At 37.9% G+C, this 14,154-nt stretch overlaps 1 protein-coding gene across 6 annotated transcripts in view; it reads right to left on the reverse strand.

Annotated features, from left to right (window-relative positions):
* The window catches only part of LOC110440386 (cytoplasmic dynein 2 heavy chain 1-like), a 67,853-nt gene that overhangs the window by 18,229 nt on the left and 35,470 nt on the right, over nt 1-14,154 (reverse strand). For 5 of the 6 annotated variants that reach the window (XM_021483451.1, XM_021483446.1, XM_021483449.1 and 2 more), the window contains 17 exons: nt 13,141-13,304; nt 12,326-12,710; nt 12,194-12,207; nt 11,526-11,670; nt 10,679-10,949; nt 9,925-10,074; nt 9,238-9,470; nt 8,181-8,403; nt 7,637-7,779; nt 6,977-7,222; nt 5,389-5,526; nt 4,953-5,227; nt 4,243-4,366; nt 3,783-3,904; nt 2,456-2,669; nt 1,712-1,963; nt 76-96 (listed from right to left, as the gene is read on the reverse strand). In XM_021483451.1, coding sequence (XP_021339126.1) covers nt 76-96; nt 1,712-1,963; nt 2,456-2,669; nt 3,783-3,904; nt 4,243-4,366; nt 4,953-5,227; nt 5,389-5,526; nt 6,977-7,222; nt 7,637-7,779; nt 8,181-8,403; nt 9,238-9,470; nt 9,925-10,074; nt 10,679-10,949; nt 11,526-11,670; nt 12,194-12,207; nt 12,326-12,710; nt 13,141-13,304 — 3,120 coding nt within the window. The remainder of the gene's footprint in view (nt 1-75; nt 97-1,711; nt 1,964-2,455; nt 2,670-3,782; nt 3,905-4,242; nt 4,367-4,952; nt 5,228-5,388; nt 5,527-6,976; nt 7,223-7,636; nt 7,780-8,180; nt 8,404-9,237; nt 9,471-9,924; nt 10,075-10,678; nt 10,950-11,525; nt 11,671-12,193; nt 12,208-12,325; nt 12,711-13,140; nt 13,305-14,154) is intronic. The other variant, XM_021483450.1, reaches the window with a different exon arrangement.

The raw sequence follows: 14,154 nt of genomic DNA on the forward strand, positions 1-14,154 counted from the left end.
TGTGGTATGGGGATCAAAGCGAGGCAGGGTCGACATCAAACGTGTGTGAAAGCATTCTAATCATATACGGCTTACCCCAGCTGGTATCTCATTCATCTGACACGGCAAGTTAAAACAGACAAAGCATTCAACATACAAGCTAGACATGGTAAATACGACAACCTGGATTGGACGTGCTTCATTCCGTAAATACAAAACGCCTCCTCAATGATGATCAAAGGCGAGTGTGCAAGGTTATACCCTCATTCTGTACACTAGGACCGCTAAATCTCAAGGAATATCCATTAAGGATCCCTGTCCCACTGCTGGGAAAACACTGCAATTTTTTGTTCATATTGTAACCTTCCCCAAAATTTTATTTTCAACATAACGAAAGCACAGCCAAGTTCAGACACTTCAATTGACCAGGTAGCTCAGTCAGTTATAACATCAGTTTAATGGTCGGAAATCCAATCTAAGAAAACTATTTTCCTTTACATCTTAAATATTTTTCTTTAAATTCTGCAAAGCATGTATTCTTTTCAGAAATGATTTACTAAAGCTACTGTTATTCCCGTAAAAGTTTTACAATGTAAAGATTTTGTTTATTTGCCCAGGGTTTAATGTCCACAACAGCCAAGGTCATATAAGGACAGGCAAGGTAAAGGTCAAATTTCCGGCAGTGGTACAGGGATCCTTAAGTCTGATACCTAGGAAGGGGGTCAGTTTAAGTCCCATTAGATGGTTCGTTTTAATTTATCTTATTACTCACAACTCCAACTGTTTGGACCAAATTGTTTGTTTTTGAAATACTGACACAGCCTTGCTTTCTGTCAAGTCTTGACAAGGACACTGACGCATGCATTAACATATCTGCCAGGCTTATTCCAAAGGAATGGGGCCTTTAAAAGTAGGGGAACTGGTTATACTCAGCATTAACAAACAGGTCAAAAGTAAAACTAGAAATTTCCCTATCAGATCAATCAGCTTTAACTCGTGAATCCTAAAATTATAAAATCCAGTAACAGTGTGTTATTTATCCCCACTGGATAACTGTGACTTCATGCCATCCACAATAACGAAGTGGTACAGTGTGTTGTACAGTGTATTGTGCAATGAAGTTTACGAGTGAGATTTATCAAACCCATTATACAGATTTATTTGACAAGTTCAGTAAACAGTAAACAGGTACAATTGTTTTGTTGTGATCAAACGTTTTACTGTGTTGATTACACAACATACAACATGTTACATTTACATTTGTGTTTTTCTTATGAATATCACACTACAAAATGAATTTTGGCCATATTTGTGTTTTGATGCAGGACATTTTTCTTATGAATAATAAACTCCAAAATGAATTTTGGATGTATAAGGAAATAACATCCTAGGTCCATTTACATTTGTCATCATATCTATATTTTACCTGTCTTTTCTAACAGATATGTTTAACAGGTTTGACAAACTCATTAATCGTTATGACATGTAAATACATATATAGTAAACATGCTAGCCAAGTAATATTGAGTTAGTTTATATATGATTATCTGTGTTATATATATATCATCAGCATGCATTTGTGCTAATTACATCGTCCGTATAATATTTCCTAGGTAAGTTATACACTACACAAACTATCATGGAATGGTGCATATATATATATAATATATATCTTTACGACCCCTTGGATCATCTCTGAATGAAATTACTGTTTAGATTCCTTTCCATTTACCTGTAAGATGACGAGAGCATTCTCCATGGATAATGTGTCGGATGGAAGTCCCTCGGATTTCCAGATCAGCTGTTCACTTTCCGTGCTGAGGAAGCGACGGAAATCAAACCTACTGACTCCCATGGACTCGAGCCAGGTGTTGATACAGTTTCGTCGAACGTCCTCTGGGGCCTGTGCAAGGTATGTGATGAAGGCTGCTGCCACCAGGGTGCGCTTTGGCAGCTCCTTAATCTCGGCCGTAAGCTCTCCTACCTATGTTAATATGATACGTGTGAGACTTCAACAAAAATTGGTAACAGAGGTCGTTATTTTTTCATTGTCACTGCTAGGGTCAAATCTAGGATCTCTGGTTTACAAGTCTGTTTCTCTATCAAACAAGCCAAATAGCAGTTCTCCCTAGCAGAGTCATTAGAAATTGACTAATATCTTATAATGGTGATAAATATATGAAATTTCCATCTTTGTTAAGATTGCAGACATAGTGAAAAACGGTTGAATATTAATACTAAACCAACTACCTAATTATAACTTCTAATCTGAGCGTCCTATTGTAAAATGCTTCTGAACAGAAAGTATACTTTTCTCATTGAGTCAAAATCACAACTTAAAATAGATATAAAAAAATGCGCAGTCTGAGAAAAAGGACAACTGCTCTTGCAGATCACACACAGAAATGGTTGAAGACAACATATATCGCTATTTAGATTTAAAATGACCAGACAGATGTACGGAAATAACTCGAACCTGACTGCTCCACCTCTGGTACTCCCCCTCCAGTTTGGTGACAAGAGTTTCTGCCGCCTGAATTGTCTCGTTTTCCCTGTCAAGCTTGATCTTCAGCTCAGCGGCTTCCTTTGTAAGGTTTTCAAACCTGTTCCTAAGCTGTGCCACCTTGTTGTCGACCTCGTCAAGGGCACGCTTCAGCTTCTCCATCCGCGCTTCAGCCTTCTGTAGGTTCCTGGGGAAATGACAGGGTGTTAACGTTAGTTGGGCAGGAATTAATACTAACTTTTCATTTGACTATGAATTACACTACTGTGGTACCGGGCGGTGCCAGCTGCTCTACAAGTTAGCCACATTGGGGTTTAGGTCGACCTACGGACTTCCGGCGAGACAACAGCAAGGCAAGAGTTCAAAGATATCCCAGACCCTGACCACATCGGACGGTTTCCCGACATGGAGATTCTACAGTGGCCAGTGTTTCCATCCCTCAACCCAGAGACACTTCATGACCGTAGACAACACCTCTTAGATGAGTGTCCTTTACAACACTACTATTGCATACAAATGCATCTCTATAACTTAAACAGGAGAGTTGTATTCTGTTGCTCAATCCTATTCATATACGACCTTGAATAAAATTGTTGACAGAAAAAAGAAATAAAAACTAACTGTACATATCACAAAGCAATATCTTTCACCAGGAATCAATTCCATTGTAAAATAATCCAGAATACAAGTACTTTTCACTAGCATTTTGTAAATGAAATAACATTTGATCTTTTTATCAGAAATTTAAAGAGTATATTTTTTTATAAAATTATAATATAGAAATAAAATAATAATATAAAGTCAATTTAAACGACTGTGTTTTTTTTCCTTGGGTTGAAATAGCCCTTTATGGGTGTATGCTACGCTACTTTTCTAGGAATGCAAATCCCTTCCAGAAAAGTTCCACTCTTGTACAAAAAGATAAGCAATCTCTAGTCCCACACTTTCAGACAAACTTTGTTCCACACTCATACAAACAAGTATTTCAAGCTATCCAGAGTCCCAAACCTTCAGCCAAACTTTTTTTTCCGAAATCTGAACAAAGGGCCATAACTCTGTACACAATATAGATGGGTATGAGGCCCAATTTCAGAAAGTGATGTTCAAAACTTTGCAGTTGTAGGCAACAGTATACAAGATATGACATGGAAAAAACTTGATGCACAGACTGAGTGATGGGACCGACTTAAAATTCAAAGGGAGATCACTCTTATACATGTAAGACATCCTTTGAAAGGTACCATATTACCTTAAATAAAAATAAGTTTTGTCACGGTCACATTATTTTGAAGTAACTTACTTGAGCAGTTCATTCTGTTCCTTTTCCAATGGCTCAATTCTCTCAAGAACATAGGAGAACTGGACGTTTGCCTTCACCCACGCGGCCAGGGGTTCGGCTGCTATGGATGCACGCCTGGCGCTCTGGTGGTCAATAAAGGTAACAGTCACAAAAGTTTACCTAAATGAAGTCTTCAGAAATTCCGTAATTGTTTTAATTCCTTAATTTCTGGGGCCTGCCATTCATTGTCTGATAGGCTTAACAGGTTGTTAATGCAAATTTCATAAATGAATTTTTAAGTTTGCTCAATTAAGACAGTTTACACTCCTTTTCTATCCTTTTTATTTCCATAAATATTGAAATGTGTAATTCTCATACACAGAAAACGAAATATAAATAATGCCATGGTATCTTTTTTAGAAAATTCTTTAACATCTTATTCAGTAATATGCCAATTATCCAACTATTCCTGGACACAAACCTTTGGCTCAAACGAGTCTTTGCATTTCCGGATGAGTTCCTCCACGCTTTTCCTAATATCAGGGTTAATTTTACGAGCATCAAATGTCTGGATGTCCTCCTTGATTCCACGTTTGGCCAGGAAACTTTTAATTCGCAAAGTAACATCATTTTAACATAACAACCCTACAAAAAGTTCTTTTCATCATGTAAAAAGTATGTAAATTTCTCTAAATAATTGCTCTTATAAACCCTGAAAATCATAAAAATGTCAACTAAATACCAATCTTCCAACTGACTTCTACCAATTGACGAGATCCAATGTAAACAAATACAAGTTTGGCATGGAGGAATATCATTGACTGTAGATCTATTATTATCATTATGCAACTTTATGTTTAAAATGGTGTTGTTTATCTCGTTATATTTTTATCATGATTTTATAATGATTTGATTGTGATACATTATTTCCTTATGCAGAACATTTTTAAATGGATAGTGGTTCCAGTTCGTGACATCACCAAGCATGAATAGACACTATATGTTTTGTACGAAAACAATCCCAAATCAGAAAATCAATTTTCAAGTTCTCCTCAAATTGTTTGCAAATTTTTCTCAACCATTCTCACACTGATAACCCCCAGATAATGAATGTATGATGCTTCTGGTAGGGGGCATAAAGTAATATATAGATGATAAAAATGTTTTCCCAGATGTGACACAATGACCCACCTCTTCATGCTGACCCAGGAGGTGTCAAATATGCCCATGAGTCGAAGCACTCCCTCCAAAATATCGCGGATCACATCTGGCGGAGCTCTGAGAGATCGAATCTCGGAAAGTGATTCTGTTTTTATGTTTCCGACAGCTTTCTTGGCAGCCTGGACTAGTGGTTCAACCTCCTGGAGCTCAATGTCGATGGCTTTCTTACGTTTCTGTAGGACCTTGTCCTCCTCGGCTGCTTGCTGTTTCAGGACCTCCATTTCATTCTTCTGGTCGCTGGCATTCTGTTGTATACAATGAAACCCACATGAAAATCTATCTTTATTCAGAAATTACCTATGTAAATAGACCACTAATAAAAAGATTGTTTATGTTTTAAGGATAGGAATTAGTGGTATGACAAACTTTCACTTTCTCTACTTTATGTTTATGAATGTTGTCTTACCTGCATGCTGACGGTGATTTCACGGAGAGCCGAGTCAGCCTCGGACTGTTTCTCGGCCAGAAGTATACTCTGTTCGGCAGCCTTCCTCTTCAACTCGTCCACCAACTGTTTGGCCTCGTTAAGCTTGGACACGCCCGCCTGTCAATACAACATGCTTTTAAGTACAAACTGCTAACATTATAATCCCTAAGGACATGAGGGTTATGCAAATTTTCTGCCGATAAGACACAATTAAGTGACGTCATCACCAATAGATATGGGCAGAATTAACAAAAGCTTCTGTAAATTTCAGGCTGCAACTTTTATTGAACCGCTGACACGTTAATATGTTTTGAAAATGAAATTAGTATCCACCAATCAGGTTAATGTATATGATAGTTTTAAGTATATATAGAAAGAATGTTGTAAAAAAAGGAATTTAAAAAAAGAAAAAATAGAAAAATATCCCTTCATTATAATACATAGGTCAAAAAAGTGATATTTGTCAAATCAATTTAGGTAGAAAATTAAGCCATGTGAACATATAATTTTCCGTCAAGAACTAGAGGATAAATTATTGTTCCCAAGTATAAATGTAAAAGAAGAAATTATTTTGCCTCTGCTAGGGGGTCGAACCCGGGCCCTCTGGTTTAGTAGGGGGTCAAAACCTGGGACCTCTGGTTTACTAGGGGGTCAAACCGGTCAAACCCGGGACCTAAACGGCTAGTATTTCATCCGGGTGACAAACTACCACTCTAGAAAAGAACTCATCAGATTTTGCAGAGGTCAGAGTGATTCTTGTGATGGTATTGCTAAGTATTATCATCAGTATTACCTGGGTCCCTATGTGGATACCTGGGTCCCTACGTGGGTACCTGGGTCCCTCGTGGGTACCTGGGTCCCTTCGTGGGTACCTGGGTCCCTATGTGGGTACTTTGGTCCCTACGTGGGTACCTGGGTCCCTCGTGGGTACCTGGGTCCCTACGTGGGTACCTGGGTCTCTACGTGGGTACCTGGGTCTCTACGTGGAACAGAGGTCGTTGTTTTTTCAATCCTCCTCTAGGAGTAAACCCTGGACATTTTGTTCACTAATTTTACGCTCCACCAAATGAGTTGAAGAGGTAGGTTTGGTTTGGTATGTTTTGTTTACGTCCTATTGACGGCTACACATACTGTATAATTGTTTAATTTCGCGGGGCTAATATTTCACGGTTGTCCTGGTCAGAACTAGTTCGCAAGGGTTAAATTTCACACTACATGACCAGGTAAAATATCATGAGAGTACTTTTGTATTTGGGCGATGGGATTTATTTTATGCTGTGTTTAATTGTTGTTTAATCTTAATTATTTGCCAGCAAACTTGTTAACAGTTTTTTTCCGTTTGGGTCTGTAAATCAATATTCACAAAGATTATAATTCACGGAATAATTATTCGCTGAGAATTTATTTTCACGATGTATTTGTTGACCGCAAATATAGTGATAAATTCCCCATAAATATAACCATACTACACAGTAGTCCCATAGTCGGTAGGATGCAGCTATTTTTTTTCCAGGGTGACACAACCTTGAAATGATATCCCCAGCATAGATCACCCATCTTTAGTTACCTGAAGATGGTGTTGTTTCCTCTCTATGCCTGCCTTCTTGTCACCATAGACTTTCTGGTAGGTATTCAGGAAGGATATGTAGCGCCTTGGTGTGGCCCCCATGTTAGCCGCCGCACACGATTCGTGGACATGTAGGAAACACTTCAGCAGGTCCTCTCCTCCGGAGAGCTTGCGTTTGTGCGTCTTTTTCTCACCAATGCTGGCGCCCTCTATCTTGGGAGGTTTCGTCAGCAGCATATATGGTACCTGAAGGTTCAAAGGTCATAAGGTTAGAAAGAGTGACAACCAAAGAACCATGTGACCAACCATTTTGAAGCTTTCTTAAACGTTATATTTCAGTGACAAAATATGATTGACCTGTAAATGTTAATGCAGACCTTGAAAGTCTTTGCCAAGGCTCAGCAGAAACAACATCAAATTACTCTGGTCAAATGAGTCCTAACCATTTAGAACTCAATGAACGAAAGCAGTCAAAGTTCAAGGCTATCTTATTTGATAATATTTTGAACAGTCTTTTTAAACCATCAGTAGGCACGATATTGAAGTTAAGAAATTAAAAACATCATTTTTTGTCAAGCACAATTATATTTTTATGCTAATCTTAATAAACATCTCATTTTTCAGGAGAGAACAGAAATAGAATTGTTAGTGGTCACTTACCTTGACCATGCTGTCCCTACTCCAGTTCTCCATCCACTGTACAGCACACTCCTTGTAGAAGGCAGGGTTACTCTCACAGTTCATTGTGAACCGACTGTTAGTACAATCCATGACTAAGGCTATGTGCAGGTTGGTTTTGATTCCTGAAATATACATGAATAAAATGTTCAACTAATACAAATTTCTGATGCAGAATTTTGTTTCATTGACTTATCAATGCAAAACTAGACATTTATGTTAAGGTATACCTCAAAAGAATGTTCAAATGATGAAGCATATAATCAGAAAAAAATATTTAACAGAATATTTAAACGTTATACAGCTACATGAATATACAAATCTGGGACTGATTATGTTTTCTTCCTGACTATGAAGATGGTGTATATCCCGTGATAGTAATATCTGCCTCTCCTCCATTTCAAATGATACAAATGAAATATTTTTGCATTCTAATTCTTTCGACTGATTTTGAAAATCAAGTATCAGGTATTAGTTTCAAACTGTTCACACTTATAACCATATAGACGTCAGCATTGAGACTCACTTGAGGCAAAGAAATTGACAAGAGTGCCCCTGAAGCCGACCTCTGAGGCCATGTCCCGGAGTGGGGACAAGAGGGGCTCGAGTTCCTCGGGCATGTAGAGTCCCGGTACCTCCCCCGACGACAGCAGACTGTTGATCATTTCCAGGAACTGTGGCTCTATAAACTGGTGGTCTTCTAACAACAGAACAACCTGTTCATCCTCCATACCAGCCTGCTGCATCACCTAGCAACAAAACAACAGGGGTCATACATGGTTACAGGGGTCATAGAGATTATAAAATGTCACAGCGGTCATAGGGTTAACATTGGGTCTAGGGGTCAAATTCAAAAGAATACAGCTGGTAGCTCAGCATGCATTTTGCTACACTTAGCAATGCTAACACAACCAGAGGTCATACAGGGGTCATAGAGGTTAGAAAGGGTCACAATGGTCATGCACTTTGCTACACTTAACAACACAACCACAGGGATCATAGTGGACACAGAGGTCACAGATTATAAAGGGTCACAGGGGTCATAGTGTTGACATGGGGACTAGGGGTCAAATTCAAAAGAATACAGGTAGCTCAGCATGCACTTTGCTATACTTAACAACACAACCACAGGGGTCATAGTGGACACAGAGGTCACAGATTATAAAGGGTCACAGGCCTGGGTCATAGTGTTGACATGGGGACTAGGGGTCAAATTCAAAAGAATACTTACATTTTTCTTCACTTAACAACACAACAACAGGGGTCATAGGGGTCACAGAGGTTATAAAGGGTCACAGGGGTCATAGGAGTCTAATTCAAAGAATACTTGTAGCTCAGCCTAAATTCAGCTACACTTTACATTACAACCAAAGAGGTCATAAGGGTCAAAGGGTTATAGAGTTCAAATAAGGTTCCAAGGGTCAAAGTAAGTTTATAGGTAGTTAAGCCTGCATGTTCGGTCACCTGAATGTTTTTGAAATACATCAAGAATCTACTCTATTCCTAACCCAATTAACAATTGACTATTTCCTGACATGAACAGAAAGAGAATACACACCACTAGAAACTCATTACCAACTTACTGTTTTGAGGTCATTTTTGAAGTGTTTCAGTCCATATCCTCGAGACACCTTGGGTGAATGCAGGGTCATTTGGTGCATGTGTGCTACCAGCGTGACTGCTGTCCGTCGCCCAACACCACTCCGGCCGGCTAAGAGGAGGGATCCCCCGGGGCCAGTCAGCACACGATCAACTCGTGCCATGTGATCCAACACTTCTTTGAAAATCAAAATATCCAGATCTCTATTTTCCCTGCCTGTAAAATGAATTGTACAAGAGTTATAGGAATGGCTAATTACAAATATTATGAAAGTTTTTTCTGAGAAATCTTCTTGTAACGCCCATCATTTCATTTTCTTACCTTAATTACTGCCAAAATGTTTCAAGGTCCTCTTTTACCTTTATTATTGACAGTTCAATGATACGCCTCCATGAAAATATTGCCAACCCTTTTATAATGCCAAACTCTTAAAGCATAAATGGTGACAATATAAAAAGGCTTAACTGTATAACGTTGAATACTCAATATTTTGCATTCACCACTAAACCATAATGGACTCATCCAGATCAATGCTTGGTAGAGTCTACTAAAGTTACATAAGGATGAAAGGGTTAAGTTAAGCTTCTTTATTACATTATGACTGTGTCTATTTTAGCAAAATAAATTGGAAAAATAACTTTATAACTATGGTAAACCATAAAACACTTACTATACAGTTTAAGTCCCCGTTCTATGACTGCAGTGAGGTCGTCGACACCCAGCTTCCCCAGTGGTTTGCCGTTAGGTGGAAGTGGTGCCCCTGCCGCAACAGCTGGAGCCCCAGATTCCGATCTTGCTCCCCACGTCACGAAAAACTCATCTGGAATGAAAATGTACAAGAAATTTCAGACATTTTTCAAATCTGTGTGTATTTTTTTCATTTATAAATGCTTATGTTCTGGTTTAGTATGAGTGATATTTCAATTACTTGATTTTTTTATTCCATTTTATGTTTTTGATTTTAGGAAACCATTCAGGTATTTTGGGACAAATTTATCAAACACTGAATAATAAAACACACACATCAACTCAAACAGACATTTTTTTACAAACACTTATACTTCTAAAAATTAAAAAAAAAAATGGTGAAATATTTCATTTTGTTTTCAGGATAAATTTTAGAGGTTTAGGAAGAATACTCATCGTATTAAATTTCTTGTTGAAGATTTACTGTTTTAGTTTTGTATTGCTGACATTGCAGAGCAAGATGCATATATCATTTATAAATCAGTTTTGGACATATTTTATTTTTCTACTTTGGGAATATCGATGTCTGACTTTTGTAGGTCACTTGGTTTAAAGTAAGCATTGAATATTGTAATTCAGGCTTAAATACTAGCGAGATACATGAATTTGTGATCAAATGTGGTTGGAAATAAACATGTAATATAAGTAAAATAAATTACGACAACAAGAAATCTCACCTTCCAATACATCAAAGATATTAGCAGACCAGTCCGCTCTGATGGTAGACATGAGTATACTGTCAAACTTGTTAAGTCCTTCGGTACCGACAATTCTGTCACGGAATAATCGCCTAGCCTCATATGCCCATATATGGAGGACATGGTCACTGGATCCTTCTTTAGCTCCGGCAGCGAGATCATAGCGTAGGAAGTTGAGACACCACTTGGTCAGGTCCCGGGGAGTGAATAGGTAGTGGCTATAGTCGTCCACAGTAAAGCGTGCTCGTAACTGTCAAAGTAGATAAACACAGGTGAAGATGGGATGGATAAGTAATAGCATCCACAGCAAAAAATTGGTCTCCGCCAAAATTGTGAAAAACAGGTCTGCAAGTCTGGTGTTTTTTATAAATAGATGGGAAACTCAATCAGTTACAAAATGTTATTTATAAAACAAAACCTTTCAAATAATGAGTCAAATTGATTAATGCAAAATCTAGCTTCATGTATTTTTCAATACAATATTTGCTTTAAAGGGGTTTTCATCACTAGACTTAATTTCAAAGGCTTTCCAGATGAGATTCATTTGTTTTTTTCAAGACAATATTCATTTGAAAGTGTTTGTTTTTTTCAAAGACAAGAATCATTTTCACGGTCTTGTAAAAGCAATGTTATGATTAAGCAACCATTCCTGTTTCGTTATTTTAGAATGTTTATAATTTCTGACATTTTTCGATTGATTTGTCATATAATTAATAGGGTTTAACGGTAAAACAAATCTGACATATAAAAATAAATCATTTAATAAGTCATCTTAAATATAATTCACCCTCCACACAACAGATGTCCGACTAAATCGGTATGTTACCTGTTCATAAAGCTGGACCATGGAGCCAGCCAGGGCGTGGACCTTGGACGTATTACCCCACACAGGATGGCGTGACAACTGCCTCTGGATGATCGGCTGTAGGTAGGCCGAGTAGATCGTCTGTAGTTGTTCATGGTCAGGGTAACTACAACATATAACCATATACATTACATAAAGCTAAAACACAAACAAGACACTTGACTTAAGGAAAGCAATGGCCTAACACATAACTAAAACACTGACAGGTCAGCAAGGGCCCCACCATGTGCCTGACTGTATCCCCATGGTCAATTTTAAGTAGAAGTGACCATGACATTTGAAACATTTTAAACCTCTATTGCTCATCTACATTTCACAGTGTATCACCATTACAACTTTCAAGAAGATTTTTCTGTTGGATTCCGAGTTAATCTCTGGAAACGAAAGCGTGAACAGAGAGACTGCCAAATGGACACTGTGTGAGGGTACTCACATTTCTGATGCAGGGTCCGAAAATGAAAACATCAAGTGGTCAATTTTGAAATTACCCCTTTATAAGATAAACTGACAACTGAGGTCAGTTTGTGTCACCTGTGTTCACTACCTACCCTATACAAGATATCCCAACAACTGAGGTGAATCTTGTGGTCAGTATGTGTGTCCAGTTATTTGTATGTCCAGTTATTTACCCTATACAGGATATTCTGACAACTGAGGTGAATCTTGTGGTCAGTTTGTGTCACCCTAGTCCAGTACTTACTCTATACAGGATATCCTGACAACTGAGGTGAATCTTGTGGTCAGTTTGTGTCACCCTTTATCCTGACAACTGAGGTGAATCTTGTGGTCAGTTTATGCCTTCCCAGTCCAGTTCCAGCATTCATACTAGCAACAATCTGAACTCCCTCTAGTCCGACCCACTCCAGGTTAGAGTCGTAGAAACCGTTGTAAGTGACCACCTGCTGTAGGAAGGCGATGAGCTGACATGTGCCCCATTTGTCAGGTTTGGGAAGATTGATGTCCTTGAGGTAGAGGATGAGACGTTCGCAGTCCTTGGGTCGGTACACACGGCCGGTGTTGGTGTTCAGGACCATACAGGACTGGTTGAGTTTCTGTAGGACGTGGGTAGGGTTGGTCTGAGCGCTGCAGTGGACAGTGGCTACCTGTGTTGACCGCAGCTGGTCAAAGCAGTACCGCAGCAACATCCTATAAATATGGAACAGAAATTTAAGGTTTGTTCCTTTGTTATAAGGGTTTTATGAGGCTGTGACACTAAATATTTTAATTTGTTACTTAAGTATTGAACTGTGTTAACATCATGGAATTTTAAAATTATAAGTACAAAAGTGTTCGTTTTTACTGTAAAATGGAAAATGTTCACAGCAGTTTCATTTTTTGCCTTTTTTTGTCCTTTGTGATGAAAGTGAATCTTTCATGACAGCAAATGTAAGTTAACAGCATAATTAACACACATATTAATTAAATGTGAAAGATGAAATTAACACTTGGCAAAAATAGATTTTATGGGCAAAGCGTGAATGTTTGACTGAGTGAAAATTTTCCGGTATACAGTATTATCAAAATAAACCCCAAAATTCCATTTTTATAGCGTTACGTTACCCTAGATGTGACCTACCCTTTTCCACAGCCCTCGGGTCCGACCAGGATGAAGGGGTGTTTGTTGTCCTGTTGAAGCCAGGGCATGAAGTAGTCAAGTCCTCGCTGTACATCCCCGGTACGTATCACTGGTAACGAGCCGGAGCTAACTGTGAAGTTGTCTGCAGACAGATCGCCGGAGGTCTGACAAAAACAAATAGACCAATCAGACAACCGGTTCCGTATAAATAAAGTAACATTCTGAAAACTTTAAATCACTTTTATGAGGATATACGTGGTAATAAATGACAAGTGTTACTTTTAATGATCTGAATTTTCATTACTTGCATTTAAATCAGAATATGAATGTTAACTTTTAATATTAGCTATAATATCTGCTCTGAAGTAAAGATTTTATATGAATAATGTGAGCCGTTCATAAATTTTTTGTATGTTATATAACTGTTAACATTATGCTGTCCATCCTGAAAACATTTGTGCTATACGATAAGGTGATTGATAGATTTACATAAGTGTCTAAGATACTTGTTTCTATTTCCTATTTTGTACCATATTGTCTTGTTACAACATGTATACATATACTGTATAGGTCAAAGAAGTAATATAGATGGTAAATCCCATATACTGTATATATATAAATACCGGTACTTGAATGAAAGAAGATTTAACTTAGAAGAATTCCTGATTTTTTACCATATTGTCCTGTTACAACATGAACATATATATTATATAAACTGAAATACTTGAATAAAAGAAAGTTTAACTAAATTTTTCCAGATTTTTTTTAAATATTTGTACATTGTACTTGGATAACTATCTATAAACAAGCTGTGTAATAAAACTAACAGCTAATAGTCATTAAACTCTCTAATAACTTTCATTTGAAATTCTGGCTGTAACTAAAATTGATATCTGTAGTCATTGTGAAGCATTTGAAGCTTGACACTCAGTGACATAACTGCTCATATAAAGCAGGTTACCGTATTTATCCTCCAATAAGCCCAGGGGGCCAGCACATCATCTCCGACTGAAA

The sequence above is a fragment of the Mizuhopecten yessoensis genome, unplaced genomic scaffold (assembly GCF_002113885.1).
Source record: "Mizuhopecten yessoensis strain PY_sf001 unplaced genomic scaffold, ASM211388v2 scaffold11179, whole genome shotgun sequence".
NCBI lineage: Eukaryota > Metazoa > Mollusca > Bivalvia > Pectinida > Pectinidae > Mizuhopecten > Mizuhopecten yessoensis.